The 19,307-nt window shown below is 42.8% G+C and overlaps 1 protein-coding gene across 3 annotated transcripts in view; it reads left to right on the top strand.

Moving 5' to 3' along the window:
- The window catches only part of CENPQ (centromere protein Q), a 142,494-nt gene that overhangs the window by 89,642 nt on the left and 33,545 nt on the right, over nucleotides 1-19,307 (top strand). For all 3 annotated transcript variants that reach the window (XM_086952231.1, XM_086952229.1, XM_086952230.1), the window contains exon 7: nucleotides 8,324-8,453. In XM_086952231.1, coding sequence (XP_086808357.1) covers nucleotides 8,324-8,453 — 130 coding nt within the window. The remainder of the gene's footprint in view (nucleotides 1-8,323; nucleotides 8,454-19,307) is intronic.

Here is a 19,307-nt window from a genome sequence, read left to right as displayed (position 1 = left end):
TCTCTAGAATTGACTACGTACTCATATCTAAAAATGCGGTGGCCAGAGTTGAGGACGCGGACATTGCTCCCAGATTAGTCTCTGATCATTCCTGCGTCTCTCTCGCACTATCTAATGTTAAACCAACTACTCGTCAGTCTATGTTGCGATTCAACGACGCTATTCTTAATGACACGAAACATAAAGAAACCCTTGACACAGCCATTAAAGATTTCTTAATGACAAACAAAAAAGGGGACACTTCAGACACCATTCGTTGGGAGGCACTAAAATCCACCATAAGGGGACTTATCATAAAAATATCCACTGCAATTAATAAGAACCGCACCGCGGCCTTGTTGAAATTAGAAGAGGACATATCAAAACTCCAGCGCAAATACCTGATTGATAGAAACCATGAAGATCTAATTGAACTGTCCAACCGAAAATATACCTATAACAAACTTATCAGTGAGAAGGCGGGTATCTGGCTGGACAAGAGGAAGCGTTTTAAAATCTGTGACTCTAATAAGGCAGGAAAGGGGCTAGCGACATATCTTAAATTTAAAATTCAAAAAAACACCATTACCTCCTTACTAGATGAGAATGGCACTCCTAGCTCTGATCCCAATAAGATTGCGAACATTTTCAAAGACTTTTATGAGAAACTCTATGCTAGGAACATACACGTTGACAGAGAAAAATGGAGAAGTACCTCTCAAATTGCACACTTCCAACACCTACGGCCGCAGAAAGGGAGTCCTTGAACGAACCGGTCTCTGAATCAGAGGTTATTACCGCGATCAAATCCCTCAAAAAGGGGAAAGCCCCTGGCCCAGATGGCTATACAGCGCCATTTTATAAGACCTTCTCCCATGTTCTCGCTGCTCCACTATTAGAAGTCTTTCAAGAAATTAGTACCACAGGAGAGGTTAAGGGAACTATGGCTGAAGCCGTAATTGCAGTAATACCCAAGGAAGGCAAAGACTCTAAACTCCCTAAAAACTACAGGCCTATCTCGCTGATAAACTTAGACTGTAAGCTCCTGGCCTCGATTTTAGCAAGACGCATCCAGAGGGTTCTGCCGTCCCTAATACATCCATCACAAGCGGGATTCCTGAAGAACAGGCTATCGAGTGATAACACTAGAATTCTGGCTTACGTTATTGAAAAGGCGAGGTTCTTATCCACACCCACTGTAGCGATTACACTAGACGCTGAGAAAGCGTTCGATAAAGTAGACTGGACATATTTGAATGCGGTATTACACAAATTCGACCTGGGTCCTCTATTCACTAAATTAGTCATGACCCTCTATGCCTGTCCCTCCGCTAGGGTAAGAGCTGGTGGTGCTTTTTCCTCCCCTTTTAGTCTAGAGCAAGGCACTAGGCAGGGTTGTCCCTTGTCCCCGTCCTTATTCCTCCTGGCAGTTGAACCCTTTCTGTACTATATAAGGGAAAATCCCGACATTGCAGGAATTTGATTCGCAGACTGCACAATTAAACTCACGGCCTACGCTGACGACGTATTGGTCTTGAGTGAAAAAGCTGATAAAGCTATACCAGCATTACTCTCCACAATCGAAGAATTCTCAGGTGTATCCGGATACTCCCTGAATAAGGATAAAACAGAAGTGAAATCATTAAACAACCTGTGTGACAAAAACATCCTGGGTGACTCCGGACTTACCTGGCAGCCGAAGAGTTTTAAATATTTGGGTATGGAATTTGAGAGGGATTTGATAACCACCCTAAAAATCAATGAGGAGATACTCTATAAAAAAATACAAAAACTATTAGATGGTTGGTCACCGAAATTTCTCTCATGGTGGGGTAGAGCAGAAACGTTAAAAATGATGATCAGTCCCTTGGTAAATTACATGGCGTGTATGCTCCCCATGACCTTCTCGGAGGATTTTCTGCATAAAATAGAGAAGTCATTCACGGACTTCCTGTGGAAAGGGAAGAAACCGAGAATTGCCATGAAAAAATTACAACTTCCAAAGCTCAAAGGGGGTATAGGTTTACCCAATTTTAGAAATTACCAGACCGCCTTTCTCTGTAATCAGGGAGCTTCCTGGTTTGCCGAAAACCCTAACTATACGCCTTTATGGATTGATATTGAGAAATCCATTATAGGCAAGGCCCCCCTTTCTGCTGTACTTACAATGGACCTCTCACACCTTACGCATTCTAAATACATCATGCTTAATACCAAGAGAGCTCTGTTGCGAATAGATCGCATTCACAAGACTGGTCTGCAAATCCACAATTCATCTTTTGCATCTCTATGGTGCAACCCATCAATTAAAATCAGCGGCTCGCCCCTCATATGGGACCACTGGTCTGATAAAGGTATTAATGTGGTTGCAGATCTCTAAGAGAATAGCATGCCATTGCCCTTCTCGACTCTGCAGGTTAGACACTCCCTAATACCGATTGACTTTTACGCTTTCCTGAAGCTAAAGTCAGCTCTGTCCACACGAACATTCAAACTAGCGACACCTTGGCTAAAATCTATGCTCCCACACTTCCAATCCTCTGGGCATTTCGTCTCAAAAATATATAAACTACTTGCACCAACACCAAACAAATCGATGAGACGTAATGAAATCAAATGGGAAGCAGAGCCAAATAACACTGGTATAGACATAGACTTGGTCAGGATACATGCATCGGCACTCACACACAAGGTCTCGCCGATACTATCACAGACCAAGTATATGATACTCAACAGGGCATTCTGGACCCCACAGCGACTATTTAAGGTTGGCCTGCGAGATACACCGACATGCTGGAACTGCTCATTGGACGTTGGTGATCTCCCACACATGTTATTTAATTGTCCTATGCTTCACACATATTGGGCCAAAATCTTTGACTACATTGAACACACATTTTCCATACATCCCACAAGGGAATTCATCTACATTATCCTGGGAGCCGTAGACCCACTATTAAAGGGAGACCATGACCGCCAGCTTCTGGACCTCTTGCTAACATTGGCATGCAAGGTGGTCCTATGCAATTGGAAAACAGCGGCTGAGGTCTCTTTCAATGCCTGGAAGGAGTGGCTGTCCTGCATTAGGGGCACTGACAATCCCGCTCTACACTCGTCACCATGGCAAGTCACCAGCAAAAAACTATGGTCCTCCTTAGATCAGGCCTCCTTCACCTTTGACCCACCATGAGATGCTGCCTGACGAAATCGATACTTAGTAAATCCTTGGGGTGCCTACTGCACAAACTATACTGGGTTGATCCATGTTCATGGGCATAATAACTTTAGACATACTGCGCAGGGACGACGTAGTATGCATGGTATTAAGTGGCTGGATTTGGATGGAGGGCTCTACGGTATTGTGCAAAACAATAAGAATGCAATGATGGTGAATTATTGTTTATTTATTATCACCTCTTTTACAGATCCGGAGGGCTCTACGGTATTGTGTAAAACAGTAAGAATGCAATGATGGTGAATTATTGTTTATTTATTATCACCTCTTTTACAGATCCGGAGGGCTCTACGGTATTGTGTAAAACAGTAAGAATGCAATGATGGTGAATTATTGTTTATTTATTATCACCTCTTTTACAGATCCGGAATGATGTTTATTTTTTTTTGTTTAATATACTTTTCTTTATTTCATGTATCGTTTTATATGTATTGACCCATGCTTGATTACGGCATCACTCCAATATGATTGTGTAACTACTGATGCTTTCTGCTGCTATCATTTATGTTATTGTTCAATAAAAAAGATTTGAACTTGATAACCCTAAATAATTCACTTCTTAAGGTATACCTACATTGTAAGTGCCACATGTCTTTGAGGCTGGATTATGTCAGTGTACACAATTTTATCCTTTCAGTGAATAGATGTAAAAAATATATATAATGCAAATGTACAGGCAGTAGTGCATTGTCAATCAGAAGTGTACATTGGATACAGAGCTGTAGTTCAACAGTATTATTGAAAGTTTGGAAGCTTTTCTTCTCTTGGAATGGAAATGTATTATCTTTCTTAGGTTTATGTGAACCACTTCCTGTAAAAGTTATCATGGCACAAACAGAAGCATTGGTGGTCGGCTTTTATGTAACGAATTGTCGGATCTAGGCTGAAGTCAGAAATGAAGGAGGTGCCTTGGGTGCATGTAAGAGGTTTGCGATGAAAAAGCTTAGTACAGGTGGTCTGATTATCTGCAAACTTCCTTCTATTCTGGAAGGGGCAGGTAAAGTGGCTACAAAGCCAACTGTGGAATCTGCCTGAGTCACAGAGGTCAGCAGTCTTCTTTTCGATATTTTACTTTCAAAACTTTAATGTTCCAGTCAATACTTTTCACTTGGGAAGGGACCATTATGAAGGTGGCAGAGCTCAGTGAGAATGCTTTTAGGTAGTCATCCAATGCTTTTGACTAATTTCTAGAGCTGCTAGTAGGCAGATTTGTGAGAGTAATCAAGACCGTTGCAAGGCTGGGATCCCGACAGCCACAGAGTCAGCTAAGGAAGAGCTTTGGGTCTTCTAAGAAGCTCTCAAACTCGGATGTGCTCATTCCACTGATCATCTCATCCGAAGCACTAAGTAATGAATTGTCTATTGGAAAATCTGAGCTATTCATCAGCTCATTTAGTGTCTAGATGTAGAACTGTAAAAGAAACATAAAGATACACCCTCAGGTTGATGTACTACCAGATTACACGCGTTTCCTACAGTGGTGGAAAGCACTCAGTTTTATTTAAATACCCCTCACACACCAAAAGGACCCTTGGTGTCATGCTTCATCATAGGCGTCCTCCCGCCCGCCCGCTGCGGGACTGGCGTGCTATGAACTACGACTACGAAGGAGTACTGTTTTTGAAAAACGAAGACTATGTGTTGTGTAGGAATGCGAATAGAAGGGTCAGGACTGAGTGAAAGGGTGAATTAAAAAATGCCCGGCTCTATGGACAAAAAACTTTAATATTCCTGTGAGCTGGTATTGTTAAAAGTGGGGATTAGATTGTAGGTATATTGCCTCAGTGAGCAGTCCCTCCTATGTCTGTCAACATGTTTCGAAGCCCTCCCCTGGCTTCTTCTTCAGGACCAAAAGGATCTCTTCTACACTCACTGTATAATACAGAGCGATGTCAATAAGGTATCTAAAGAAAGTATCTAAAATAAGTAGTGTATATACATGTAGTTACTACTACGTGGTGAGCATGCCAAACAACCATGCTCAGTATACAATACCCTATAGGTATACTACTTTGTAATTTGTTCTCCAAGGAGATATTACCCCATGAGCCTTAAAACGGGTGGGAAGGGTGCCTATAGTCACACATATGCCAATGACACTGGCTCTTCTCGATCTCGCCTCCCCGCGGCTCTGCGGAACTGTCCAGTGACAGCAAAGCTTGGGTTTGAGTTCTATTCAAATCTGGCCCAATAAAAATTTCACTCCAAACCTCCATTCGGGTGCTTTGATGAACGCGCTCTACTCCTCCTTCACTTGTGGGAACATGTGGACCTACTGAAGAAGAATCAAAGGCCCTGGTACCTCAGACACTTCTGATCAATTATGTGTTCTGTGTGGAAGTCTGTCATTTTAAGACTACATCTTTGTAACTGGCATAAACTTGTTGTGAGGAAGGCCCTCATTTGCATGGTTAGCACTCCATGTATTGCCTGGTTTTGATGTGGTTCCCCAGGGTCCTTGCCAACCGGGTGCCCAGTGCCAGTGCTCCTTCCCTAAAACAAACTCACAGTTGGTACTTCTGCATACCTAAAGTCAAAGTCAAAGTCAAATAATTTATATAGCGCGCTACATACCCAGAGGGTCTCAAGGCGCTAGAGGAAGGGAGGGGAATTACTTATCGAATATCCAAGTTTTAAGTTGCATTCTGAATGCTAGGTGGTTCTGAGTGAGGCGAAGGTGAGTGGGAAGTGAGTTCCAGGTTTTAGCTGCCAGGTAGGAGAAGGATCTTCCTCCCATGGTGGTTTTGTTGATGCGAGGTACAGCAGCAAGGGCTTGGTTGGAGGAGCGAAGTTGACGGGAGGGGGTGTAGAAGGAAAGTCCCCCTCACTTGGACTATGCCACTGCCCTTGCCGCGTCAACATGGCATCCTGTCTGGGTGCGTGCCAGCTAGCACTGCCGAACAGCATAGGTAAGTCACCCCTCTAGAAGGTCTCACAGCCTAAAGGCAGGGTTCACTTTACTACAGGTGAATGCATATCGGCATGAGCAGATATGCCCCTACAATATTGGGTCCCATTTCCTAATATTGTAAGTGCCAGTGAAGCCACAGAGAGTACATGGGCTGGGAGCTCGACAACTCTAGTTTCACAGCAGATGATGGCTTCACTGAATACAGGAGTGTTTGGTACCAAACTACACATTTCAATGATGCCAGAGTGGGATTCATTGTACCCTGTACCCAGAGAGCACCTCAGAGGTGCCCCCTGAACTCCTATCAACTCTGGTGTGGTTTCTGACCGGCTGTAGGCAGCTAGCCACCACCAGCGGGTTTCTTGACCCCTGGTAGAAAGCCTCTGCTCTCATGGGACCAGAAACCATGCACATCGTGGACAGAGGTGTCCTGCCTCCTCCCCCAGGGTGGGCCATGCTCAAAGAGGGACGCTTCAAAGGCCTGCAGCCTTTGTAATGCAACCACCCAGCCTTTGCTGCTAGCAACAGATGGCACCCCTGGGTTACACCCCCACTTTGGGTGGGAAAACCGGCAGGAAAATTTAAAAAGATAGGTGTGCCCACTTCTTCCAACCCCACCCCTAAGATGGTGGTAGGCGTGTTGAGGCACACCTTTTAGTCCCCGCCATCTTGAGAATTGGGGGACCCCTCCAATCAGGATAAGGTTTATACTCCCTTCCCCATGAGGGTGGCATAATAAAGGGCGTAATCACCCTAGGTGAGGTGCCCATTGGCCCTACCTGCTACTCCCCTAAAATGCCTCCTAAATGTAATATTTATGTGGCACCCCAGACCTGGCCTTCAGATCTGTGATGACCTAAGAAGCAAGAAGATGACCCTGCCGAGAAGACTTTAAACACCACGACTGAGACTGCAGAGATGAGCCAGGAACTCAGCCTGGGTCCCTATGCACATCTTAAAGCTTCCCAACTTAAAGCATTGTGCAAAGCATGGAACATCATCATGGGTCCTAAACCCAACAAAGCCCATCTTCAACAGAGAATGTCCAGGCCCTGGCAAACAAAGCTCCCTCCACTGGGGAAGAAGTAGAAGAGGAGGAAGAAATAGATGGGGAGGAGGTCGACTCTGTCACTACCCCCTCAGATAGCAACACCTCTGGTGGAAATGACCCAGTAGTATCCCAGATGAAACAGGCACTGTAGACACAGATCTTTAGAAACTGGCCAAGAGGATAGCCCTAGAAGTTAAACTCCCAGCCATAGGAAAAAAAAGAGCTGAGATGGGCCTAGGACCCATCTCTAGTGGCAGCAAAATAATAAATAGGGAGGCAGATTCTGCAAACTACAAACTCCTCAAAGGGGATAGTCCCTAAATATTTTGAGGTTGACAATATCACTGAGTGGTTCATCACTCTTGAGAGAGCTTGTCTTAGTAGAGTGAGTCAGTACTGAAACCACCATCCCTCGTGTTGAATCCTATTAGAGGATCTGGGAAGTCTTGTTGAATGCTTTGCACCAGGACGGTCCGCTCCGGTCTAGGAGGAAAGTGTTCTGGTGCCGAGGGTCTGAGAGAGAAAATGGCTCTGAGACAGGATGCTAAATAGCGAGCCTTAAGGTGGTGGCTACAGGTGATGGTCAGGGAAATTCTGTGCACTGGTGTTTGTGTAGATGCAAATGCTGGCAGTAGGACAGGGAGGAGAAGGGCATGGATCGTCTTCAAGACCAATGTGAGCACTTTTAACTGCGAGCCACCTGCAAGGAGGATTGTTGCAAAATAAGGGTGGACCGTGGCAAGATGAAGAAGAGGCTACACATGCGCAATGTCATGTTTTTTGTTAAGCGGGTGAAGAAGTAGTACTCAAGGCCAATGAGGCTTTTGGTTTAGTTACGTTTGCTAAGGACTAAAATGTTGATTTATGTTTGCTGAATGGAACTGGAGCAGCGGTTGGTCTTTCTGTGTCAATCCATTCACTGCCGCTAAGCAGGGAATTGTTTAGTTTTCCCAACATATCATGCATCAGTCTTCATTTTGTTTCTGACCCTGAATTATGACCTTATAAGTAATCCTATTTCTGTGCTGGACCACTTTGTCTGTGCTCATTTCTTCTATAAAATCGGGTCCGCCATGCACAGCCCACTCCCTCGTAAGTAAATCATTGATATTGGTGCTAACTATGCTTGTTTCTCTTTCAATGGTAGGCTTCTTGCTCACTGCCAGGACCTGAAAGTTCCTCCTGCTGTACCAAAGCTGTACAAGAACATAGCTGGTAAAGTGGTGCATGAGACCGAACAAATGGAACACAGCCAGGCGACCCTGGAAACACTGCAGGTGAGCAAAATGGAAAAGAGGGTGCTATTTGAGATACAGTAGTAACCTTTGAATGCCATGAGAAAAATGTAAACTTATATAAAGGAATAACTGTAGAACAGAGGAGACGCCACATTCCTCAGGTCTACTGGGCATCAATTGATTGGAAAGGTCTAACGTTGATCCAAATTTTGAAGGAGAAATAGGAACCAAATTAATCCCAGATAACCACCTTTATTGCCACAGTGTGATATGAACATTCAAGTAAAAAAAGTGCTGCTCGTGTGTACTCTGTGCTGTTCTTGACCAGTTGAAAATCCTTCGAAAATCCACCTATTTCTTGAGTATATTTCTATATCTCATGCCAAGCTAGAGGTGGTACCAATGGCGGTTTATTAACTTCATGGTATGTGTACTAATGGAGAATGGGTGACTAGTTTTAGAGAGAATATCGTACAGATAGACGTACAACAGCAGTATCGATGTTTGCTTATTCTACTTTGAAACCTGTGGCTATTTAGTACATTTGCGATCATGCCGCTGACACTCAACACAAATAGCAGTATTGCCCCTTGTTATGAAGAGGACCTGGTGCTGTGTTCTGGTCGCAGTTCTGTGTAGTACCCTAGGACCAAAGCTGAATCAAGGACCGCCTTTTCAATGTGAAAGCGATTGAATTCCAGTGTTTCTTCCAAACTATCTAATTGGCTATGATCTGCTGGATCAACGTAAGATGAGACTGGATACCAGTGCCATTGACAATAACACACATTCATCTTTTTCTCTCAGATCAAAGGCTTCTTGCCTTGATAGATTTCAGTACTATATTGACCTCTGTAGGACAGTGCTGCTTGACTGCTCATACCACAAAAGATGCTTTATCATTTTACCAGTAGTGGTCTACTTCGTTTATGCATGAATGTTACTGCTGCAGTATCATTTTTTACTCTGTACTTCAGGTTCTAGGGTAGCGGTGCCATCTATGGACATTAGCACTTGGAGACCTCTTCTTCTTTTTGTGTCTCACTTTTACACTTGACCCATAATCTTTTAGTTCCTACGGTACATACTCGAACTGCTCTAAACTGAAGCAATTCAACTTGGCCATCTCCATCAGAAATCAGTGTGTGCACAGTTGTTTTTCAGACTTATATGTGTGGTCATTAGCACTGCATGGCAGGGTGCAAGTTATAGCTAGTTAAAATATATAGTTTTAAACAAAAAATAAACACTGAAATTTACCAGTTCTAGTTTAGTGAGCTGACATTTTCATCTAACTATAACCGCACTTTCACTTTTTCATTATTTGTTTTATGGAAAGTTAGATTATTACCAGACATAACTATAACGCCACTTTAACCATTGTTATTTTCAGTGCCTTTCTAGGGGTTTTATAACATAAACTAACAAATTATTACTACTCTTAACCGCATCGCTGCTGCAGTGATTTTTGCGCTACGCGGCTTTTTTGCAAAAGCCGCGTTAGATGACGAGCTGAGCTCGTCATCCGCACACGCCCCCCGTGGCTGATGACGAGCTGAGCTCGTCATCAGCATCGAAGGGGTTAACTACAAAGTCACATTTACCTTTTCTCGGGTTTTTGGATGTGAAATAAAATTGAGCGCAACCCCTGGGAAGTTGTGGCTCACTCACTTAACTGGTCTTGGGTGTCTGGATGGAGTGGTCTGTCCATGAAGGGTGGCGCAGAGTGTGCATGTTGAAACTGGCACTTTCTGGTTGGCAAAGGCGAGGCCCCAGGCAGAACCTACCACTCCCATCAGGGGCAGGTGTTTACACACACTGTATAACCTGTGCTCACCCTTGGGTAGCTTGGCACTGAGCAGTCAGGCTTATCACAGAGGCAATGTGTAAAGAATTGGCACTGCACTCACTCACAATAAATGCACTGAGCATCAAAAAAGAGACTTCACACCGGATGTATGTAAATAAAGTTTATATTCACTCACACATAATAATGAACACAACATGAACATCACGTATTTGGGGACATAAATCACTCTTGGAAAAAATGGCTATGAGAACCATGTTGGAATGACAACAACAATATGCTGTCTTGTGAAAGATCCTATTCTACCCCCCACCCCCGCCCCAGGGCTGCACGCGGCTGAAGTCACACATAGTCAGGGTCGCAGGGGAGCAGGTGGGGGTAGGTAGCAGGACTAATTAGGCGGTAGTTGTCAAATCGGGGCTTGGCAGCCACTCTGGAGGTTCATACACAGGATGTGGGGCAGAAGCAGGCTGAGGGCAATAGTCGGTCACTCAAAAGGGTTCATGAAGGGCCTTCCGGTAGTAGCCCAGTTCTGCGAAGTACAGGTGGGTCACGCAGTCTCTTGACCCACTTCCGTTCTCTCTCTGAAGCATTCCATTGACCCAGTCAGTCACTCTCACTACCCAGGCCAGAGCCAGTCAATATTACCTGGCAACATGATGTCATCGGGGGCCGGTCGAAGAGGGCCAAACAGGCAACAGTTGGTAATGGGGAATGAAGCTGGGGAGCCTCTCAGGAGAAGTAGGCACCTCGTCAGATACACGTCCATCATACTCTCACCTAGGCAATCCAGGCACGGCGTTAGGTGCACATTTATGCGGGTTGCACCAGACCGTTCCAGTCGCACACAAAGAAGAGATGCAAATTCCGTACCTCCCTGGAAATAAGGCACAACGTCTGTTGTGTGTTGATACTGGTAGAAGTGTGGCACCACTAGTTCTACTGTTGTGTGACTGTGAAGTTGGTGGAGGTTCACAGGGTCTCCCTTTGAACCACCGATGTCTCCCCTAAATTTCAGTCCTGCCTGCCATGAGGCAGTGGAATGCAGATCTTTAATCTTTAGTTGAGCCATGATCTGGCTCCCGAGCCCAGGTGTCAAAACCTCTTCCTCCAATCTATCCACCCAAGCCCGCAAATGGCAATAGATCAGTTGTTCCAGTTGCATGCCCAATGTTTTATAGCTGTCGCTGGGGAGTGCCAGATGTGGGCCTCCAGTGTGGACTGGAGTCCAGCTGAAAGGCACATAAAAGTTAGAGCAGAGAAATGCCCACTTTCTAGAAGCCGCATTTCTAAGCTAATAATGACAACACCACCTTTATCACTAGGAAGGGGTTGTCACTGTGAACCCAATGAGAGGAAACATTATGAGGCTGCTCCACTGCAAACCACTATTGCAGCTTGAACTAATTTCAACCATTCCCTATGTTAACCTATGGGAAGAGCAAACCTCATAGGTAGTGAAAACATACATGGGTATTCTTCACTACCTGGGCAGGGAACACATGTGTACCTGCCCAGCCTTTCGCCTACCACTCTCTTCACCCCTTAAGATGTAACCTAGGGGTGCTTGTAGTAAAGAAAGGTCCTCTCATGATGGCTAGTGATTTACAAAGGTCAGCCTGTGCAGAAGTGCAGTTGCGCACACACAGACCTGCAATGGCAGGTTTGAGACAATTTTAAAACCACCAGGTAAGCACCACTTCCTAACGTGCAAATGGCTGGGTCAGCTCACAAAGGCGGCATGCCTTTGAAGCTTCCCCTTTGTGGACCTTGCCCATACTGGGGAGGAGGCTTGGCTCCTCTGCCCTGGATGTGCTTTGTTTCCAGACCCAAAGAGCAGGAGGCTCTCGACCCAGGGGTCCAGAAACATGTCTGGGGATGACAGCTGGCGAGCAGCCTTTCAGCCAGGACACTCGAGTTAGCTTGTTTTTCAGGGGGCATCTCTAAGATGCCCTCTGAAATGAAGATGATTAGTCCAATAATTAAGGAAGATCCTTTATTCAGTCGAAGAGCATGGTACAAGTAATCCAGCAAGATCAGCATTCAAGAATAACTGACACATACAAAGGATGCACATAGCTATGACATGTATAACATTCTACATCAATGATGACATAACTAGAATGAGTGATGTTAAAGGAACAGAGCATAAAGTAAGCAACACAACACATCTCCCTTTCTAATAATAAAAATAAAAAAGATAAAAGAACACGGAAAATACAATGAGTGGATAAGACTAAAACAAAACACAAACAGAATGAAAAAGAAACCAACACAAATGGTTTGTGATTTCCCCTCTAACTATTGTTAGTGATATAATCTTTAAGCCACAGAGGAACCACCCTCTTCCTTGAAGAATGACGGAGAGAAGGATCCTCACAGGTAACAGAACCATCTTCCATAGGAATGACAACAGAATCCTCAGGGATGTTACTAGAAGAATCTAAATTGTCACTACCAGAAACAACTGCACTAGGAATATCACTCGAACTAGAACAAATCGCTGCTCCAGAATTGTCAATCAAATCATTGTTCCCACTAGAACCATCCATATCCAAATCTTCTGGTTTCCATTTGTTAGAGAGATCAGGATTAGAAGTACAATTAGGACTACATCTGGCAACTCTACTTAAATTCCAGACTTTCCCATTGCTAAGTTTAACAGAATTCTTTAAAACTTCCATTACTTGAAAAGGTTCAGAAAAAGTAGATTCGCCTTTTTGTACCTTAAAAGGTTTTTTAATTCGAATCCAATCACCAATACTTATCTTGACCTCTTTAGATCCATGTCTCAAATCGTGATACTTTTTACTTTTGTCATGGACCTGTACCAAACGTGCTTTAACCAGATCATTAGAGTAAGGCTCAATTCCACCAGAAAACAACCAAGTAGGGATGCTTTTAGAACGTGGTTTCCTACCTTTCATTAAGACAAATGGGGAAACACCAGTTGAATCATTTACAGTAATACGATAATTCCAAACAACTTTCCCAACTTGAGTTGGCCAATCCAAATTATTGCTAATGGAAAGTTGAATAGTATTTTTCAAAACCCTGTTAAAACGTTCTACTACTCCATTGCCACTAGGATTATAGAGGGAAGTGGTTCTATGTCTAATACCAAGTTTACTGAAATATCTTTTTGCCTTAACAGATAAGAATTGAACACCATTATCGGTGAGAATGCAAGAAGGAATACCCTCCGTAACAAAAGTTTCATCCAAGAAACTTAAAACAGAATCAGTATCTGCTCTCTCTACAACCTTAACAACCGGCCATTTCGAAAACAAATCAATAATGACTATCAAATACCGATTAGCACCATCTTGATCTTGAATAGGACCCATAATATCCACAGCGACAGATTCCCAAGTAGATTCAGGAGGAGAACACTCCAACATAGGAGGGCGAAGGGTACGAAGGGTTTTGTCTGCAGAAGCACAAATGACACAATCTCTAACAATCTTTTCTATTTGAGAATCACAACCAGGCCACCAGAATAAATTCTTTACCAAAGATTTGGATCTCACAATCCCGGGGTGACCCTCATGGCAAAGTTCAATGATCCCTTCACGCAAACCACCAGGAGGAACTATTTTTTCGCCCCTTAATAAAGTCTCGTGAGCAACAGAGAGTTCAGACCTGACTTCCCAAAAAGGTCTAAGCATATCGTCCAACATATCTTTTTTATCTGGCCAACCTTCAATAGTGTAAGAAATTACCTTTGGTAAACATTCATCAAGCAAATACTCATTATTCCATTCTTCTTTGCTGAAAGCTGACAGGCCTTCATCATGAACATATGCTATTTGTAATTCATTCCACTCATTATTATCAACCTCCTCTAGCATTACAGGCATCCTTGATAGAAAATCTGCAAGGACATTGCTTTTGCCCGGCACATAAACAATCTTGTAAATGAAGTTCTGTAGTCTCATAGAAATTCTAGCCAGGCGAGCAGAAGCATTGATAACCCCTTCGGTAGTCAAAATTTTTACCAATGGCTTGTGGTCACTGCGTAATAAACACATTTTACCCCATACGAAAGATTTGAAATGATCCAGTGCCCAAGCACAGGCTAAGGCCTCCCTTTCTATAATAGGATACTTTTCCTCACAAGGAGAAAGAGATCTTGAGGCATAGGCTATTACATTTTCCTTCCCCTTCTCATTTATTTGCACCAAAACAGCTCCTAGACCCTTGTTACTTGCATCAGTAGTAATTACATTGTCTAAAGATGGATCAAAACTGTGTAGAGCAGTGGTTTGGGCAATAGCGTTTTTGATATTCATGAAGTCTTCATTACAAGATTTAGACCATTCAAACTTCACACCCTTTTTTAACAGTTGGCGAATATTAAATGAGACACTCGCAAAATTAGGAACATATTTAGAGCAAAACTCAGCCATCCCTAAGAATGACTTGATGTCATCCTTACTTGTAGGAACAGGGGCTTCAGATATTGCTGAAACCAAGGAGGGTTTTGGTTTAACCCCTTCAGCGTCAATGATATGGCCTAGATAAGTTACACTTTTCTGAGCAAATTTACATTTTGAATGTTCAATAGTAAGGCCTTTGCTTTCAAGAATATTCAAAACTTTATGTAGCCTTGATAAATGTTCATTTTCATCATCCCCGAAAACCAGAATATCGTCCTGAAAAAATCTGACACCTTTTTCTCCCTTAAATAATTGGTACATAAGTCGTTGAAAAACAGCAGCCGCTGAGGCTAAGCCAAATGGCATGCGTTTATAACGGAAGCAACCAAAAGGTGTCACGAAGGACGTAAACTTCATTGAATCAGGGCATAAGGAAATCTGGTGGTATGCAGATGACAGGTCTATGGTAGAAAACCATTGGGCATTACCAACACTAGAAACCATCTCATTGATTTTGGGAAGTGGGAATTTATCAACCACTATGTTGTTATTTAAATACCTTAGGTCTACACACAACCTGATTTTTCCGTTGCTACGTCTTGCGACGACAATTGGCGAAACCCATTCACTCGCCTCAATAGGTTCTATGATGTCAGTAGACACAAGTTTGTCCAGTTCTTTACTGACTTCATCTCTCACTAAGATAGGCACATTTCTACACTTGTGCACCTTTGGACAGGCATCATCCTTTAGTATGATTTTATGTTCAAAACCAACTAAATTCCCCAAAGTTTTACTAAAAACTTTTGGAAATTTCTTTAAAATACTATCCGTAACAATAGAACAATCATCAACTACTAGGACTTGTTCTTTACTATTAGGATCTAAGATGATGTGGAGTTGTTTTTGGTCGAACCATCCTAAAACAGGTGGTCCTTTCTTCGAGATGTACAGTTTCCCTCTACACTCCCTGTCTTTGAACCTGAAAACAAACCAGCGGAAACCCAAGATGGAAATAGGGTCTCCTAAATAACCTTCAGGGTGGATATCCGATGGTAATAATCTCTCCCCCACATGTTGAATAAATGAAGATTTCCACATGTCTTCATTAACAATGGTATAAGGCGAGCCGGAATCGGCATAAATTTTTACAATTACACCACCAATACTCATTGTACAAATAGGTTTGTTAACCATATCCTCATCTCTTATTCTTAGCACTAATTTATCATGAACATTCATCACAAGATTGTCCTCAACATCATTTTCAAAATTCTCTTCTTCATCAATGTCATTTACGAAATTTACTTTACTTCTCTTTTTCCTATTACATGCTTTCGTTAAGTGACCTTTCAAACCACAACTAGCGCATTTGGTTTTTAACCCAGGACAACTTTTGAAGTCAGCCAAATGGTCTAAACTGTTACATCTGTAACATTTAAGTTTAGTTGAAGAAAATTTGTTGTTAGAACTAAAAGACTGCCTAGAACCGTAGTTATACCTTTTTTTATCAGTAGCATTAACTTTGCAAACTACATCATTAGACATTGCACTATTATCCTTCTTTATCACATTAGCGCATCTGCCAGACATTTCTGCTTTGCGTGCAATGGCAAGAATATCATCTAAAGGAGAATCTCCATTTATCCATAACCTATCTTGTATGGATGTATTATAGGAATGCATAACAATTTGATCTCTAATTAACTCTTCTTGTAGAACACCAAATTTGCAATCCAAAGACAATTTCTTCAAATCGGCAAGAAAATGGTCAATGTTTTCCTCTTTAGTCTGTTTCCTGGAGAAAAACTTATACCTCGTTACGCCAATACACACTTTAGGAGCAAAATAAGTGTCTAAATGTAAAAGCGTTAACATATAAACATTTAAGTCTCCAGGAAAAGAGGGTTTAGTCATGGTTTCGTATACTTTTAGTCCTACAGGACCTAAGGAATGAAGGAGAAGTCTCTTCTTTTGAGCATGAGACATTTTTCCATCCTCATCTAAGGCATCTATATAGTTGCAGAAATATGGTTTCCACTCCAACCATTTAAGTGGTGGTTCGTTACCTGAAACCCAAAATGCCTGAGGAGGACTAATATTATAATTAGGTTGAGTCATTCTAAAATGTGAAACCTAGACAATTCAATCAAAAATAAAAAATGCTGGATACAGTACTTAAATATCAATAGCAAAAGGAACTAATGCCAAAATACATGAAATGCTTATAACTGTAAAACAGTGTTAAATGCTCATTTAAGTTATTAAAAACTGCCTGAATAAATAATGCAAGGAAAATAATAAAATGAAAAGGTGTGCGAATCACCGTAGATAGTAACTCGCTGATGAGAGTGAGGAAGGTGTGTGAATCACCGCTGATGGCACTGCGCAGATGAACAAGGATGTCACTTTCTTTCCGATCGTAAAACTCCCCCTTTTAAGTCTCTCACGAAGGACTTCGTACTTTCCTTGACTTCCAGTTTACTTAAGATGGCCGCCAACGTGTTACGTCACACGCAATAGTCCCACAATGCAACGGAGCGTCCGACGTCACACGCAAATGTCCCAGAATGCAAAACAGAGCATTAGACGTCAAAGCGTAGCATTCTGTTCTTCGAAGGTGGAATCCGAAGGAAGAAGCTGACGGCAACACGGAGAACAGACACAAGGTGATTACTTTTAAAAAAGAATGGTGCGAGCTGTTGAACGAGCAGAAATGATTACGAGCTGTGACGCGTGGTTGGTACAACGGCAAAGGCAAAATGTTCCGTATCCTTCGCCACCCCAGTATCAAAGTCACACAAAATCAATAATTCCACTCCTATTCAAAGTCCGGTCGCTGTAAAGTTCTCCTTATAAATTTTTTTAAAAGGCAATAATCCAAAATATAGAAGCGCTTGCCAAATTCAACGTAGAATATTTTAAGGAGTTTAATAAGTTCAATAACAGGCTCAAGCACACGAAAGTCAAATCATACAAGTCAGTAATAAATGGTATATTCACCAACAGCAAAATCCTTCCTTGTCTGTTGAGAAGTAATGCCAGCAAAATCCTTCCTTGTCTGTTGAAAGGTAAATGTCCTTTCCTCCAAAAAAAAAATATTCAAAGCAGGTAAAAGGAATATTCCGCGTAGGTTCTGCTCTTCGAATCCCGTCGCCAGTGAAATGAAGATGATTAGTCCAATAATTAAGGAAGATCCTTTATTCAGTCGAAGAGCATGGTACAAGTAATCCAGCAAGATCAGCATTCAAGAATAACTGACACATACAAAGGATGCACATAGCTATGACATGTATAACATTCTACATCAATGATGACATAACTAGAATGAGTGATGTTAAAGGAACAGAGCATAAAGTAAGCAACACAACACCCTCTGAGTGCATTTTTCATTAAATCCCACATTGGCATCAGCGTGGGTTTAATGGGCTGAGAAGTTTGATACCAAACTTCCAAGATTTCACTAAAGCCATTATGCTGCTTTGAAGTTCGTAATGACCGACTTCCAGAACATATACTCTTTATGGCTTTACTGTACTTACAATGTCTAAGAATAGTTGAACAATGTTTGAACAAATCGTATGTTCATGAACTGGACAGCCTTATAATATTATTTCGACACCATAAAATGTAAAAGAATATATTGATTCATCCCTCAATACAACTTTAGATTGATTTAATTTGTGGGTGTGTTTTTTGTCTTTCCTTCTCTTTGAGGATTACTGAAAGGTTTGAGTTCTGTTTGCTATTTTTTATTATTCAGTAAACCAAGTAAATTTCTGTACCCGTCCGATCCAACATTTTCCACATTATGGCATAGGTAAGACACCCCTCTAGCTGGGTGCACTATGCCACTGGTGAGAGTACAGGTGCATGAGCCCTGTGTCCCTACAGTGTTTAGGTCTATTCTTAGACATTGTAAGTGCAGTAAAGCCATAAAGAGTATATGGTCTTGGAGTTTGTTATTACGAACTCCACAGCACCTTAATGGCTTTACTGAAATTTGGGAAGTTTGATATCAAACTTATTATCCCATTAAACCCACACTGATGCCAGTGTGGGATGTAATGAAAAATGCACTCAAAGGGCATCTTAGAGATGCCCCCTGAAAAATGACCTAACTCTAATGTCCTGGCTGGCTGTCTGCCCATCAGCTGCCGCCCAAGACATGTTTCTGGGCCCCTGGGTCGGGAGCCTCCCGCTCATGGGGTCTGGAAACAAAGTACATCCTGGGCAGACTTGCCAAGCCTCCTCCCCAACGATGGGCATGGTCTATGAAGGGGAAGCTTCAAAGGCTTGCCGCTTTTGTGAGCTGACCCCACCAATTGAGGCTCCCAGCAACTGGCCCCCACCAGTTCTGACCCCCACTTTGGGTGGGAGAATCTGTAGGGAAACCATGACAGGAGGAGAGGTGTGCCCACCTTTGCCAACTCCTCCCCTCAGGTGGGGGAGGCGAGGTGAAGCACAACTCTGTCCCCGCCATCTTAGAGTAAGGCTTATGCCCCGCTGCCACTGGAGGGTGGGATAATAGGGCGTGTACCCACCACAAGGAAGGGACCCATTGGTCCCAACCTATACCTACCTGAAACACCCCTAAATCTAGTATTTAGGGGCAACCCTGAATCTTGCCTCCTCAGACAAGAAGAGAGAAGAAGAAGGAGGACCGAAGAGCCGTGCTGAAGGAAGAAGAGGAGGACACCAACTGAC

This window comes from Lissotriton vulgaris, chromosome 1_1 (genome assembly GCF_964263255.1).
Source record: "Lissotriton vulgaris chromosome 1_1, aLisVul1.2, whole genome shotgun sequence".
In the NCBI taxonomy this organism is placed as follows: Eukaryota; Metazoa; Chordata; class Amphibia; order Caudata; family Salamandridae; genus Lissotriton; species Lissotriton vulgaris.
Note: the sequence above shows the minus strand (reverse complement) of the source record. Positions and strands in the feature narration are given on the sequence as shown.